The sequence below is a fragment of the Desmodus rotundus genome, chromosome 2 (genome assembly GCF_022682495.2).
Source record: "Desmodus rotundus isolate HL8 chromosome 2, HLdesRot8A.1, whole genome shotgun sequence".
NCBI lineage: Eukaryota > Metazoa > Chordata > Mammalia > Chiroptera > Phyllostomidae > Desmodus > Desmodus rotundus.
In genome coordinates, this window is record NC_071388.1 from 42,540,729 (window position 1) to 42,557,650 (window position 16,922).

The window sequence follows — 16,922 nt, forward strand, 5'->3', positions numbered from 1 at the left end:
TTTACACTTTTGTATTTTCTATAAAAACATGTATTACTTTTTATAGTTCAAATAAGTGATAAATAGTAGCTGGGGTAAAGAGAAAAACTGTAACCTCTAATTGTAATAATATCCAAATGGTAAGAAATATTGCTGCTATTCACATCTGTCATCAGTTGCTTTCCCGCATTGGATTGGACTCCATTACTAATTCTAGGACTCTGCTTTGTTACTTGCTAGTACACAGTAACTATTCTGTTCTCAGAGCTCTCGGAAGGACTGTGAGAAGAAGCACTGCTGGACTTTCCTCTGTTTTAAACAGGTCGTTGGGGTGCCAGTTGGGTCTACTTTACCTTCAACAGTGAAACAGGCTGTGGCAATCAGTGGCGGCCAGATCCTTGTAGCCAAGGCCAGCTCTTCGGTCGCCAAAGCAGTTGGTCCAAAGCAAGTTGTGACCCAAGGAGTTGCCAAAGCGATTGTGAGTGGAGGTGGAGGAACCATTGTCGCTCAGCCAGTGCAAGCCTTAACCAAGGCTCAGGTCACTGCTGCTGGCCCTCAGAAGAGTGGACCCCAGGGTTCAGGTAACTAATACTAACTGGGGCCCTTTCAGCAGCACCTGCCACAATGTTCTTTGCTGGTGATTTCATTGGTATTTGATTCTGTTTAGGAAAACCTAGTGAGGGGGGTGTGTGTGTGTGTGTGCAGTAATAATAAAGATGGAGGGTATTTTTTTTATGATGCTGCATTCAAGTTTGAAAGATAATTCTCATTTGTCCTCATCTCCACTTTGGGTTGTATTCCCGACTTAAAACTTGTTGTGGTCATCGCAGCATTTGGGGTACTTGACTAACACATTCTCTATCACGCAAAAGTTTAAACACTCTGGATATGTTTTAGGCTTTAATGTGTTGTTTCTGTGAAGGCATGAAAAAATATATATACATAAGAGATTAAATGTTTACTAACTTTTGAAGGTCTTGGTGAAGCTAAAGAGTTGTTGCAGTGAGATGGAAGGGTAGAAGGTAGGGGTTGTACCACATAGAGACTTCAGAGGTGGTGAACTGCCGGTGATGACAGAGCTTGTTTGTGACATTAAACATGAGTGCTCGAGATGCGCTGGAAGAAGTGATGTTTGCAGTTTAGAAGATCAAGCAGCTGAGAAGCCAGAGAATTAAATGTCATCTACAGTGCTGTCACTGAGAACGACAGTCTTTAGCATAGAGAGGCTTTGAGTTAGGAGTCAGTCTTCAGCTAATGAGAAGTGACTGGGAGTTCAGTAAATAAGAGCAAAAAAGGAGGGATAAGATGGTATAACCAAGCATAAACCTTAGAGGATCTGGGTTTTTGTTTGTTTTGTTTTGTTTTTCCTAGAGGGAGGGTTGATAATGGTCTAAAAGCCAAACTGGAGAGCAAAAAGGCACCCTTCCTAGTCCTGGTTCCCAGATATTAAGGTAATATAATAAACAAATAAACAAAATAGCCCCTAGATGAGGGAGCTGCTGGAGAAGTTACATCTTCAGAGGATTAACAGGTTTAATTATCACAAAAATAATGTTCAAGGAGGTTGCGGTTCTAGAGGGTATAAGGATCACAGCAGGAATTCCTGGGGGCGTGGAAGGGAGGGAGGAATGAGACTGGTTCAGGTCAGGGCTTGTGAGCAGTGTGGAGGGGGCCTCAGGTGAGGTGGCCGACCACAGAGGTCTGTGCTTCTGGCAGTGGCAGAAACGCACAGTGGTGTAAGACGGGATTGGTTCTGGTAATGGAGAGAGATGGCGCTCAGTTTTAATCAGTCCCTGATATTTTGGGGCAGCTGGCAGGTTCTCGCTTCCCAAAGTTTTGGTGGTAATGAAAGAGGAGGACCACTTTAGCAGGCTGGAGAAGTCTGTGAGAGTCTGTTCCCTTGTGGTGACTCATATTGTTCTGTAGGCTTCGTTTCATGGGGATTTGAATTCAAAGAAACTAGAGAATTTGATACACAAGTCTTTTAAGACTCGCGTTTAGAGGTTTTATAGCCATGTGCATCAAGAAGTAAATTCTCAGGGGAAGTTCTTTGACATAGGTTAGATTTTGAGAAGACGAACTACAGTTTCATAGCATTTGTGGCAATTGTTGACTGTAGCGTTGTGTAGTTCTTAGACTGAGGGAGGCTAGAAGTTTTGTTTTAAATCAGTAGATTCATCCCTTACTAGAAATTGACTCAAGGGGCTTTAAACAAAGGGGGAACATTGTGTGTTCATCCACAGGCAGGGTGATTATTTTACTAATTGTCTAAATCACAACACTGTTGAGAGTAACATGAGCCACTATTAATAATTACGAGACAGAGGGGGAAACTGGAATTGTTCTGGGCAAAACAGGACATTTAGCCACCGTGTTGAAATACAAATATGAATTACTTTATAGCAGACTCTAGTATATAAATTATTTTTTAATTAACAAGATATTTAAGAATATCCAGCTTTAAAGCATTATGCATCTGAGAAACAAACTTTAGAGTTCACTGTTTGTTAGTATGTGTTTTGTTTTTGGCAGAGCCAGCTGAGATGTTAGTGTTTTTTAATAATTACTACTCTCTGTTTTAATTTTAGAGATAACATTGCCCTCGCTTCCATTTTATCTTAGTGTCTTTCCTTTTTTTTTTTTTCCTTTTTACCATTTTAGTAATGGCAACATTGCAGCTACCAGCCACTAATTTGGCCAACTTGGCAAATTTGCCACCTGGCACAAAACTCTACCTCACAACGAACAGCAAGAACCCTTCAGGAAAAGGAAAACTGCTGCTGATCCCTCAAGGAGCCATCCTGCGAGCCACCAATAATGCTAGTTAGTTCATCGTTAAGTCATTTGGTTCTTGGGTCTCTGGGTATGTTCATTTCATTCACCAGAGGGGCAGTTTTCGCCTGTTCCTGGAAGCATTTCCATAGCTCTGCTTGGTGGCATAATGGTAGTATTGGCCCAAATGCACTTAAAACATATGCACACTCTAACTAGAGTTGGCTTTAAATAGCCATAGTCTAGGAGGCGTAGCACGGTTATTTGGGGCTTACCTACTGAGACTTCGGGATCGCTCCGTAGGGACTACACTGAGGAGGCCTGGCTGTTGAGGCGGTGTTGGGAGCCAGCCGTTTGTGTGAACTGCAAAAGAAGACGAGATTTTTCTTTCACTGGTAACTGAAACTGGTGATACCTGGGAGGAAGGTCTGTCTCCTTCCAGAAGCTGGAACCTACTTTTATGCTGAAGGAGATAAGAATAGAACTGGAATCAAGTGTCCCTGCCTGCCATTCTGTAGATATTCTTAAATTTGCTAGTTTTGGAGATGGAAAGAGGAATACAGGCTCAGCCTAAATATATGTCTTAAAGCCCCAATTAAATTCAGCGATTATCTAGATACATAAACTTTTGCTTTGACATACAGGGAACAATAATTTGGGTAGTGTTGAAAAGGAAATGGTAAAAGGAATTACTGCCTTCTGAATCAGAAATACAATTGGTGCAGCAATCGAGTTCATTAGAAATGAGCCGCTCTTGCCAAAATGCAGTGTGTAAACTACTCGCCATTTTGTTTATTGCCTCTAATGGGTGATTTCCACTTCCTCACCATGGTATTTTTACCTCGTGCTTAGACAGTGGTATATCAGAAAGTTAAATGTGTGAGAGAAGGACAGCGTAAGTATTCCAGAATTCATCAGAGAGCTATTTAGATTTTAGTTGATATATGTTACCAAAAGGGAAGTAAAAAGGGTCCAAAGGCTTTAAAGTGGAATTTGAAGAACAAAAAATAATGGGACGCTGGAGTCATCATAAATATGAGAAAAGTCTTAATTTTTTCCAGGGGTGAGGGGAGACGGGGGTGGGGGAAACTGGAATTGTTCTGGGCAAAACAGGACATTTAGTCTCCGTGTTGAAACACAAAAATGAATTACTTTATAGCAGACTCTAGTATATAAATTACTTTTTAATTAACAAGATATTTAAGAATATCCAGCTTTAAAAGCATTATGCATCTGAGAAACTTTAGAGTTCACTGTTTGTTAGTGTGTGAAACTGTAAAACACACTAAATTCCAGCAGTTTCACTAAATTGAATCAGATACCAAAAAGTTTGGAAGCATGTCTTTGAGCACATTGAAGTATTGATTAAAATCAATACTGGGTTAGAAAATGTCAGTATCAGACTTTTCTTGATCTTCCACAACTAAGTCAAAACAGTTGTCAAAGATAAGTTCTTCGTTGTACTCAGAGCTGAACTGAATTTCAGCTGTCATTCAGTTGAAAGTAAACAGATGTCACCCTTCAACTCTAGGAAGTTCTCACTCTTGTCAGAGAAGGAGGAGAAAAACAGGAAAGGGAAGGAATTGTGCTGTAAAGGAGATCTCTGTGGGCTCACCTGTTTTTCCGTTAAGGTTCGTGATACTTTTTATGATGTTGCTGCCATTCATTGTATTTGCAGACCTACAGTCTGGCTCAGCTGCCAGTGGAGGTGGCGGTGGTGCAGGAGGAGGAGGTGGCAGCAGTGGAGGTGGTGGCAGTGCAGGAGGAGGAGGAACGGGAGGAACCCAAAGCCCCGCTGGGCCTGGAGGGATAGCTCAGCACTTGACCTACACATCTTACATCCTCAAGCAAACACCTCAGGTCTGGTCATTGTGACTGGTATCTTTTCATTGTTATTTATTAACTGCCTTTAATTGTAGTGGATTTGCCATTACAGATCTGGGATCAGGAGTCAAATACATGTTATACAGTCATATAACATGACATTTCAGCCATGTTATAAATCTATATTACTTTGGGCTTGTTTTATTTTAAGAGAAGAGGAACTAGAGATTCAGAAAGACTTAAGGAACTTATCCAAAACCTATCTGCTAACGCCAGTGGTAGCTTTGGATTTAAACCAAGGTCTTTCTGACACAAAGATTTTTCAGTATGCTGATAATGCCCAAATCATTAATACTGTTTATTACCTCAGCATAGGTAATAAACAGTATTAATGTACAGTTGAACCCTGGCTGGAGTGGCTCAATGGATTGAACACTGGCCTGCAAACCAAAGGGTTGCCGGTTCGATTCCTAGTCAGAGCACATGCCTGGGTTGTGGGCCAAGTCCCCGGTGGGCCACGCGCAAGAGGCAACCACACATTGATGTTTCTCTCCCTCTTTCTCTCTCCCTTCCCCTCTCTCTAAAAATAAATAAATAAATAATTTAAAAAACAACAACATAAAATAGACTTTAAAAAAAATGTATAGTTGAACATTTTCTCTTAGAAGGGAGAAGCCAAAGAGATACTATGAGGCTGTAGTATTTGGAGTTAGGTTGGATTCAAGATTAAGAAAAGGTTTCCACCCTCCTTGCCTTGTCACCAAAGTCTTGTCTCTCCTCTAAGGAAAGTAATAAATTTTTGGTTCCAGACATTTTTAATTAAGAAGGATGGATAGGAATCAGTCTGAATGATTAAATCTAGCTTTGAGGACTTGGTTGCAAAACTCGAGTTTCTAACACCTCCTTCGTAACTACTGTGCAAAGTTTGAGAAACGAGGGTACCTGGTGGTACTGACACTGAACACCACTCTTTTCGGTTCTTTTGACAGAGTTGCAGAATAAGAGGAGCATTGTAGCTTGTAACATGGGACCTTGTGATTTAAAGGATCAGAGCAAGTTATTTGAATTCAACAAATTACTGATTAGGTCTTTATTTTTCTAACTTAGGGTACATTTTTAGTTGGCCAGCCATCACCCCAGACATCTGGAAAACAGCTGACCACTGGGTCAGTGGTCCAAGGAACACTGGGAGTCAGCACATCTTCTGCCCAAGGACAGCAAACATTAAAAGTCATCTCTGGACAAAAAACCACTTTGTTTACCCAGGTAAGCGCACGTGCACAGACACGTAGACAAATATATGGTGACTGTGGCATTCACATATTTACAACTACTTCTTTACAAAAAGAAATTAAGGTTACGTAAGAAAATGAACAATAGCCCTGGCTGGTGTGGCTCAGTGGATTGAGCGCTGACTTGTGAACCAAGGGGTCACTGGTTCGATTCCCAGTCAGGGCGTGTGCCTGGGTTGCAGGCCAGGTCCCCAGTAAGGGGTATAAGAGGCAACCACACATTGCTGTTTCTCTCCCTCTCTTTCTCCCTCCCTTCTCCTCTCTCTAAAAATAAATAAATAGAATATTTTTTTAAAAGAAAATAAACAAAATAGTATAGAAAAATAAGAATAAACTCTTGAGATTTGGGAAAACATAAGTAGAATAAGAAGATAAAAGCCAGATGTTATTTAGATATGCAAACGGTAATGTCCTATGTACATAGTTAATAAATTTGCCAAAGCAAAACAAGAAGTATGATTAGTTGTAAACTTGATACTATTAGGGAGAGAGAAGAAAAAAAAAATTTCTTGACACTTCATTCTAAAATTTCTCTGGAGGGACTTCATATAGGAGACTCTGACTAGTGTGGTAGGTGGTTTCAGCCACATAGTAAGTAAATGCTATACGGAGTTTGGTACATGTTTCCACAGCACTTTTTTAGCATAAGCCAAACAATAATAATAGGGAATTTTAACTGGGTGAGGAATACCATAATCATCTGAATCTATAGCTAGATCTCAAAAACTTAATGAAACAGGGATATAGACAGTTTGATACCAGTTATCAGTAAACAATGCATTTTTTAAAAGATTTTATTTATTTTTAGAGAGAGGGGAAGAGACAGAGAAAAGGGGAGAGAAAGATCGAACGGTTGTCCCCTGAACGTGTCCCGACTAGGGACTGAACCCACAACCCAGGCATGTGCCCTGACTGGGAGTCAAATGGCGACCTTTTGCTTTACAGGATGCCCCCCAACCAACTGAGCCACACCAATCAAGGCCAATAGCACTTTTCTATGACTGTAGAAACCAACAGTTCTCAAAGCATAGAACAGATACTGCATGTTTGTCAAATAATTTTTCTGCTGAGATGATCATACTGTTTTTCATTTTGGTTTGTTAATATGTTGAGATATTAATTTTTCAAATGTTAAACCAACCCTGCATTCCTGGGATAAACCCCATTTGGTTGTGATATATTATCGTTTTTTGTAACATACTGAGTTTATTGAAAAATTAATTAGAACTTTTGCAAGGGATGTTGGCTAATGGTTTTCTTTGTAGTTCTGGTATCAGGGTAATGCCAACCTCATAAAATGAGTTGGAAACTTCCCTCTTTGGCTTTTTGGGAAGAGTTTATATAGAATTGGTATTATTTCTTCCTTACCTGTTCAGTTTACAACAGGGAAGCTGTAATGACCTGGAGTTTTCCTAATTGGAGACATTTTTAACTCTAATTTCAATGTATTTAATAGGTACAGGACTATTCAGTTTATTTTTTCTTGAGGTAGGTATTGTAGTTTATATCTTTAAAGGAATTTGTCCATTTCATCTGTCAGATTTATTGGCATAAAGATGTTCATAATTTTCCCTCATTATCTTTTTAATGTCTGTAGAATCTTTAGTGATGTTCCTTTTTTAATTCTTTTTATAAAGATTTTAATTATTTATTTTTAGAGAGAGAGGAGGGAAGGGAGAAAGAGAGGGAGGGAAACATCGATGTGTGAGAGAAACATAGATTGGTTGCCTCTCTCACACTCCCAACTGGGGACCTGGCCCACAATCCAGGCGTGTGCCCTGACTGGGAATCGAATAGGCGGCCTCTTGGGTCACCGACTGGCACTCACTCCACTGAGCCACACCAGCCAGGGCCCTTTTTTAATTCTTGATTTTGATAATTATGTATCTTCTCTTTTTTTCTTGGTCAGTCTACCTAGAGGTTTATCAGTTTAACTGATCTCTTCAAATTACCAGCATTTGGTTTCCTTGAGTACTGATTTCCCTGTGGTCACTTGCTCTTAACTATTTCAAACACATACGAGGCCCCAATATTTGTCAGGCAGATCTTTAAAACCTTAGTTGATTTATTCTACCTGCTATGCTGCAGCCACTGTGGTGACTTTCTCTCTGTTCTGCCACAGCTGAGACAATTACTATTGCCTTTTATTAAGATATAATTTACATAGATTAATGCACAGATCGTAAGTGTACTGCTCAATTAGTTTTAACAAATGTATATTCTCTTGAAGCCACTATCCCAGTCAAAATAGAGAACGTTACCTTTCCAGTTTTTCCTATCACCATTTTTCTCTTTCTGTCATTGTAGATTAGCATCAGTAAAATTATATAGTATGTACTGTGTTATGTCTAGCTTCTGTTGTTCAACATAATGTTTTTGAGATTTAGCCATATGTATATCAGTTGTTTATTTTTTCTTCCTGAGTAGTATTTTGTTGCATGACTTTATTTTCTTATTGGTGGACATTTGGATTATTTCCAGTTTTTGACTTATGAGCGATACTGCTATGAACATTCTCGTATAGATCATTCTGTAGAGTAGAATAGCTAGGTCATAGGCTAAGTATAAGAATTTTATAAGAAACTGACATAGTTTTGCAAGTGGTTATATCATTTCACCCCTTCATAAGTAATATGGTAGAGTTCCACTTGTTCCTCATCCTCACCACTATGAAAGATCATCGTTCTTTTTAATTTTACTCTTTTTGGGGAGTGTTAGGTGATATCTAATTGTGGTTTTAATTTGCTTAAGACTCCAATGCAAATTATGCCATGGCTGCTACTCCAGGATTCTTCAGTTACTAGCTCTGTGACCCTGGTAAAGTCACCAAGCTTAATCTTTACATCTTTAAAATGGGATTAAAATCAACCCTATAAAGTTTGTGAAAAGATTAAATGACAAAGCTATGTAAAAGTGCTTTCTGCCATTCCTGGCACATAGTATGCCCTCAAAGACTGATAAATGATATGGCATGTGGGCACATGAATTTTTGGCACAAAGCAATCATTTAGACCAAGGGTCAGCAAACTACACCCAAATTCCTATTTTTATAAATAACATTTTATTCCCTGGCTGATGTGGCTTAGTGGATTGAGTGCCAACCTGCTAACCAAAAGGTCTCGAGTTCTGTTCCTGGTCAGGGCTCATGGCTGGGGTGTAGGCGAGGTCCCCAGTTAGGGTGTGTGAGAGACAGCCAGTCAATGTATCTCTCATGCATTGATGTTTCTCTCCCTCTTTCTCTCCCTCCCTACCCTCGGTCTGAAAATAAATAAATAAAAATCTTAACATTTTATTTCCACACAGCCACTCCCATTTAATGCTATACCACCGAAGTTGAAGAGTTATAGCAGAGATTGTGTAGCCTGACATGCTTAATCATGCCATGTACATGAAAAGTTTGCTGAACCTTACTTTAAAACTATTCAAACTATAATTTGTTGAATGATTCTCCAGTATGAAATGCTAATCCTGTGCTAGCCTAGAGTACCATAAATTTACTCATTTAAATCTGGCCCCCTTGATTCAGTTCTCATGTTTAAAGATTATATTTAAGAGCACTCTGCCCTGGCTGGTGTGGCTCAGTGGGTTGAACATCAGACTGTGGAGCAAGGGGTCGCTGGCTCGAGTCCCAGTCAGGGCACATGCCTGGGTGGCAGGCCAGGTCCCAATAGGGGGCGTGTGAGAGGCAACCACACGTTAATGTTTCTCTCCCTCTCTTTCTCCTTCCTTTCCCCTCTCTTCAAAAACAAATAAATAAAATCTTTTTTTAAAAAAGAGTACTTTGGACTCAGTTATTTTGATAACCAATGGTCTGGTATTTGTGAAGACACTGCTGCCAAGTAGTGGCTTGCAATTACATTTATTTACTCATTCTACATTAGGGTTAAAGGTAAAAGGTCATAAACTTGAGAATTTTTTGGAAAGGTGCACAAACACTCCGTATAGTTTGGTTAGCAAGAGTTTCTTGGATATGCTGTAATACTAGGGGCATGTGTAAGTAAGGAATAAATTGTGCCTGCTACCCAAGGCAACATTATTACTTCAACCCATTTTGTTTCTGCAGGCAGCCCCTGGAGGACAGGCGTCTCTAATGAAAATATCTGATGGTACACTGAAGTCTGTGCCAGCCACCTCTCAACTCTCAAAGCCTGGAACCACAATGCTGAGAGTCGCAGGAGGGGTTATCACAGCTGCCACTTCTCCAGCTGTGGCCCTCTCAGCAAATGGTCCTGCCCAGCAGGTGAGAATTAGCGTGACAGTAGAAAATCATCGTGAAACACAAAAGTAGTAAAAACATAAGGAAGATGTTGAGCAGGCACAACAGTGGGCCATATGGCTTTCTTTTAAAATGAAAATGTAATTTCCATACCCTAAAATTCACCATTTTAAAGTGTTTAGTTTAGTGATTTATATTCTCAAGGTTGTGCAACCATCACCATCTAATTGTAGAATTTTTTTTTGATCATTCTGGAGGAAAATGATCTGTATCCTGTAGTGGTCGACGGACATTTGGGTTGTCTGTACCTTTTGACTACGATGAGTAGTACTGCCGTGAACATCCTTGTATGTGTTTTTGTGTAATCATATGTTTTCATTTCTCTTGGCCGTATACTGAGTAGAAGGTTTGCTAGGTCATCTAACTATGTTTAACATTTTGAGGAACTGCCAGGCTGTTTTCTCAAACTTCTGCACCAGTTTAGATTCTCATTAGCAATATATGAAGATTCCAGTTTTTCCATATCCTTGCTGATACTCATACTTGTCCATTTTTTAAAAACTATAGCCATTCTAGTGGGTGTGAACTGTTAATTCATTGTGGTTTTAATTTGCCTTTTCCTGTAGCTGATAAGATGTTGAGTATTTTTTTTTTTTTGAGAGTTGTGTATTTTTGGAGAAATGTCTATTCAGATCCTTTGCCCATTGTTTAGTTGGGTTATTTATTGTCTTTTCATTATTGATTTGGATAAACAATGTGGCATAGCCATAAAATTGAGTGTTAGCTATGGAAGGGAAGGAATGAAGCGCTGATAGATGCTACAACACGTTCTTACCTGAAGCGTTTTCCAGTTCTCTGCCCTCCCGGTCCCTAGACAGAAATGGTCACTTTCCTCTCATCTGATGTGTGGTGGTGCCATGCACCTCTGCCTACTATAGCCTTTGTATAGCCTCCGTCCGTCTCTTTCTTGAGGGCTTTTATCTCCGGGCCATGTAGATGTTTGTGGAATGGATGTGGCAAACTTTAAAACATTATAGTGAGTTTTTAATAAAACTCATTTTATTCTAGTTTTACATTCTGAGAGTATATCCTCCCACTTCTTTTGGTGTTGAAGTATCTATCCTTCCTTAAAGTGAGGTAACCCAATGCTACCGCCTCATTTAAAATTTTTCTAAAACTGTAGGATCCACCAAACTAAAGAAGCAATCGTTTTAAATGGCATGACATTTAATAGGAAGGTAGTAATAGCTAATAGATAATATTTATTAAGTATGCTACATAGCAGTCCCTGTTCTCTGTCAGTTACACTGCTTTCTTGTCAATTTCTGTATTTTCTGGCCCTGTGCATGCGCAGTCAGAAGGAACAGCTCCCAGTTCATCATCAACTGTAGGTTCTATAATGAAAACTTCTGGGCAGCAGCAAGTGTGTGTGAGCCAGGCCACAATGGGGACTTGCAAGGCTGCTGCTCCCTCTGTCATTGGTGCCACGTCCCTTGTGTCCACACCAAACCCCATCTCCGGAAAAGCTACAGTATCAGGTCAGTTGTATCGTAAAGATACTTCTATCTCCCTTCTTTGTGCTAGAATATTTGGAAGGTCTTAAACAATCTTTTTATAATAAGTTATTTAAAATAATTCACAACATTTTCCAGGTAGCTGCTTTTTAGATAAATTCTTATTTAAAAATCTATGTATAAATTTTTAAGCCTGAAATGGTTTTATAGATTAATAAGGTTTATTTTTTCTTGAATAGTAATTTTTAAGTGATACAGTAAAACCTTAGCCAGTGGAGCTCTATTGGATATTTTAGCTGCTTTCATGATTAATTTTGTGGAAAGCTGAGGGTTTGCTCTTCTTAAAGTACCAGTATATTTTTTTAAATCAGTTTTAAATGGAATTTATTATAAAATATATGTCTCTTTGCTTTCACAAAGCACGTAAAATATCAATTAGCCTAGGTGACTCCAAGTCATGATTCTTAACATTAGTTGTATTGGGCAGTATTAAGGTGACATGCTTGAGGTCTGACAAGACGAATGGTATGTTTTTGACACTAAGGGACCCCAGAAAAGTGTGCCTTTTACTTAATTGGGTAATGTATAGAGCCCAAATCCAGATTGCCTTAATTAAAATAACTTGCTTTAGCCCTGGCTGATGTGGCCCAGTGGATTGAGAGCCGGCCTGTGAACCAAAGGGTCGCTGGTTCTACTCCCAGTCAGGACACGTGCCTGGGTTACAGGCCGGGTCCCCAGTAGCGGCACTCGAGAGGCAACTACACATTGATGTTTCTCTCCCTCTTTTTCTCCCCCTCCTTCCCCTCTCTAAAAATAAAATAAACAAAGTCTTTTTAAAAAACAAAATAAAATAACTTGCTTTGGTCGCCTGATAATAATACCTATGTCATAAAGTTGAGAGGATTGAATGAGTTAATAAGAGTATATTAATGCATGTCTGACATGTAGTAGCCAGTCTATAAATAATTGCTACTATTATCATTTTCAGTGTCATCATTGTTGTTAGTCCACATTCTTTTATCTGCAATTCTAAAATCCAAAAAGCTATGAAAACCAAAGGTTTTTTTCCCCATAACGAATTTCAAGATGAAATCTGGCCTCCATAGATAGGCTGTTTATACTACTTAATAGGAATGTCTGTATTTTGCCAAAGAAATACTAATATATTTGATCACATTGTGCTATCCTAGATACCAGGAGCTGATATAATGTACAGCATTGCTTCTCAAATTTGAGAGATTGGTTTTGCTTTTCTATAATTCAATATAGAGAAATAGATTTTTTAAAAGACTTTATTTATTTTTAGAGAGAGACATCAATGTGCAAGAGAAACAATGATCAGTTGCCTGTTGCACACCCCCAGCCAGGGGCCTGACCCGCAAGCCAGTCATGTGCCCTGATCAGAAATTGAACAGGTGACCTTCTGCTTTGTGGGATGACACCCAACCCACTGAGCCACACCAGTCAGGGCCAGACAAATACTTTTATAAAGTACAATAAAAATGTCACAACAAGGTCAAACTGTTTCTGAACACTCTTAATTTCTATAATAATGTAACAGATTAATGTCTTATTGTAGAATGGTAACAGTGTACCAAGTGGCACTGATAAACAGACAAAGCGACCATCACTGAGATATACATCTCCCCACGAACATACATAAATACACACACAACTTAGTGTAAACCTTTGGGTAAAAAATTGAGGCAGGTGTTGTTCTTATTGTTGTGGCCATCATCACTACATTGCATACAGGACTCAAACTAAGCCCCTCTGTCTCGTTTGCTTTGGGGTAGTTAGGGACCAAAAGATTAAGGCCAGTCTTTTTCCGTGACTGACTTCCACCCCCAGGCTAAAATGGATCAAGCTCTATCTAGTACAGGGAGTGCTGTTCTCCTCACCGAGTGTTTGGAGGCACTGTGTCGGGACTGGGGGGTGAAATAAAGGGAATTACTGTCATAAGAGATGAATGCCCTCCTCTTCTGATGTTTTAACATGCAGTAAATGAAGTCCCCCTGCTTTAAATTCTAGTTTCTGAGCTGCTGCGATGAAACTTTCAGAATATTTTTATAAAAGAATCAAAGTATTTCCAGCTGACCGATCGTTTCTTAATTCATGCTTGTGTGTGTGATAAACTAGTTTGAACAAGGCCAGTCACCATTGCGACTGGAGCAGAGGGAGCAAGCAGACGAGCGCTAGGAGACGAAGTCAGAGTGAGGGGCCAGATCAGAGGACTTTGACTTTACTCCAGGGGAAGCCATGGAAGGGTTTTAAGCTGAAAAGTAACATGGTCTGCCTTACCTTTTAACAGGATCACTGGCTGCAGTCTTTAGACTAAACTTTGGGGCACAAAGTGGAAGCAGGGAATGGACCAAGAAGTAGACACTAAGAAAATTCGATGATGTGTCAGGGAGTCCCAGCAACACCAGACTAAAAGGAGTTCCAGAAAGAAAACAGAAAATAGTGGGAAGGAAATGATCCAAGAAGTGAAACAATTTATCCCAGAATTGAAGGGCATGAACTTCCAGGTTCAGATGTCACAGTATCCGGCACAATGAGTGAAAGATGGCTCTCGCGGAGGCACAATTTGGTCATGAAATCACACCGCCAGGGACAAAGAGAAGATCTTAAAAGCTGTCAGAGATATAAAGAAAAGTCCAGAAATTACATTATCATTGGGCTTTGCAGAGGCAATGCTGGGAACTAGGATACAGCTTTTCAAAATTCTAGGGGAAAATTACTTTCAGTTTAGAATTCTGTAGTCAGCCAGGTCATTACTCAGTGTGAAGATAGACATATTTCCTGACAGGCAGAGTTGCACGTCTGTTTCCTATGCGCCCTGTCTCAAGACCTTACTAAAATCCACATTTACCAAAGTAAGGACTGGTAGACCAACCTAGAGGGAAGGCAAAGGGGACTCCCAGGGTAATAGTGGAGGGTGTCCCCAGGATGAGAGCTTTGCTGCAGGCCTAGAAAGCAACAGTCCAAATTGGAGAGCTTCAGGAAAGGTATCTCTTACAAAAGCGGGCACTGTCAGTTACTGAGGAGATTTGACTAGGTGGAGAATCGTATTAAGGGTGGTTTACAGCGTTCTTGGAGGAGGTGGGAAGACTTAGTAAGATGTGAAAAGAGAACTAAGCAAATGAAAAGGAGGAAACTGTTAAGCCCAGAAAATAAAATGGAATAGTATTGTGGTATTCCTTTAGATCAATAAAGAACCACAAATATTAGAGTATTAGGAAAGAGAGGATGTAAGTGCCTTAGAATGCTTATGTATCCTAATAGTCAGTATGTAAAATCAAAATGTTACATCATAATGAATCAAGGCCTACAAGGGACACATTCGTTTTAAAAATTAAAAAAAGGACCAAAAGGGGTAAAAGCGGATGCTACTAAGGAACTAGATGAGGCTAGGGAGGTGGAGCAGAGGATGGCTGTTTTTAGTAATAAGCCTTCTAGCACTTTTTACTGTTCAACTGATAAGCATGTAATATTTTAATAAAGAATTATAAAGATATGAAACATCAAGTCATTGTATTACTCTCTGGGAACACATCTCAGTATATACTTATAACAACTGATTCAACACTAATCTGTTGCAAAGAAAAAATTTCTTGTTTATTTAAGGCTTTGTTCTAGAAAGTATTTAAGATGATTCCATTCCTTGATGGAACTGCTTTACAGAGCCTTATAGTATCTTTAGTCACTGATCTGTGTTGTTTCTTATGTGTGCTCTCACAATAAAGCCCTTTGTCTTGTCTTTCCTTTCTTTTCTTTTCTTTTCTTTTTTTTTTTTTTTTTTTTTTTTTTTTTGCGAGCACTCTGAATGCCTAGAATAGTTCTGTAATAGGAAAAGGGAATATGGAAATTACCTTTATTTTTATTTTTAAAGATTTATTTATTTATTTTTAGAGAGAGAGGCGGGGAGGGAGGGAGAAAGAGAAGGAGAGAAACATCAATGTGTGGTTGCCTCTCACACATTCCTCCTGAGGACCTGGCCTGCAACCCAGGCATGTGCCCTGACTGGGAATCGAACTGGCAAACTTTTGGTTCACAGTCCAGTGCTCAATGCACTGAGCCATACCAGCCAGGGCTGGAAGTGACCTCTAAAAGAAAGTGGGAGTCCTGGCTGGTGTGGTTCAGTGGATTGAGTGCTACTGGCCTGCGAACCAAAAAGTTGCAGGTTCGATTCCCAGTTAGGGCACATGCCTGGGTTGCAGACCAGGTCCCAGTTATGGGCATGCAAGAGGACCAATCAATGTTTCTCTCCCTCTCTTTCTCCCTCCCTTTCCCTCTATCTAAAAAATAAAATCTTTTTTAAAATAAAAATTAAAAAGTAAAGGAAAGTAGGAGAAGATGACCCTCTCTAAAATGATAAGTCGAGAATATCTGATATCTGAAAAGTAGAGGCTGCACAGAGATAGGAAATTGTAAAGTACAGTGAGTAGACGGGTTGGAGTGTGAGATACATGGGTGACGTGAAGGAGATGCAGAGAAATTGGGACCAGATTACAGTGGCCTCTGAGTGCTTTGAAACTAACTTTGGAAACATTCTCTAGGCAGTAAGGAATCAGAGAAGATTTTTATGTAGGAAAATGGCAATTATCCCAATCAAAATACAGCATTTTATATCCAGGTTTATACATATTACAGCTGTATAGAAAACAAATTGTCATAGATGGTGGGAGGGGGTACAGGGCGGAGGGGAATAAAGGGGAGAAAAAAAAGGGGACAACTGTAATAGCGTAATCAATGTATTTTTTAAAAAAAAAGAAAACAAACATGGAAAAGAAATACCTCAAAATGTTCAATACTGGTGGTCTCTGCAGTAGAACTTTGGGTGACTTTTTCTCTTTTCTGCTTTTCCAAAAATTTCTGTATTTGCGATTGTGGGATAAAAATAAATCATTATCACATCATTCTTTCGTTGTGAAATCTGCCCATATGCATTGCCTCATGCTTCCAGCTCTTTGTTTACTGAAAAGGTAAATGTCCTAAGAACATCTCTTGTAAGAAAATAAAAATGCTAAAGAGGGCAGGAACTTCGAGAACGCATCTGATCTTCAGCTTGGCCCTGTCTTCCACCTTATTTTAGGGTTGTTAAAGATTCACTCCAGTCAGTCCAGTCCCCAGCAGGCTGTCCTGACAATCCCCAGCCAGCTCAAACCACTCAGTGTAAATACATCTGGAGGCGTGCAGACTATACTGATGCCTGTGAATAAAGGTAAGCCCTTCACCATGGGCCTGTCACGGGGTGTTGTCTCCAGGTCTGTCTTGGGGGGGAAGTCCCTATTCTGTTAGCTGATGACTGCTCCCCCTTTACAT

The 16,922-nt window shown here is 39.7% G+C and overlaps 1 protein-coding gene across 7 annotated transcripts in view; it reads left to right on the forward strand.

The window, feature by feature from the left end:
• Positions 1–16,922, forward strand: part of YEATS2 (YEATS domain containing 2) — an 85,310-nt gene that overhangs the window by 55,886 nt on the left and 12,502 nt on the right. For all 7 annotated transcript variants that reach the window (XM_045198560.2, XM_053918134.1, XM_053918135.1 and 4 more), the window contains 7 exons: positions 302–560; positions 2,641–2,802; positions 4,430–4,611; positions 5,683–5,841; positions 9,931–10,107; positions 11,438–11,621; positions 16,693–16,821. In XM_045198560.2, coding sequence (XP_045054495.2) covers positions 302–560; positions 2,641–2,802; positions 4,430–4,611; positions 5,683–5,841; positions 9,931–10,107; positions 11,438–11,621; positions 16,693–16,821 — 1,252 coding nt within the window. The remainder of the gene's footprint in view (positions 1–301; positions 561–2,640; positions 2,803–4,429; positions 4,612–5,682; positions 5,842–9,930; positions 10,108–11,437; positions 11,622–16,692; positions 16,822–16,922) is intronic.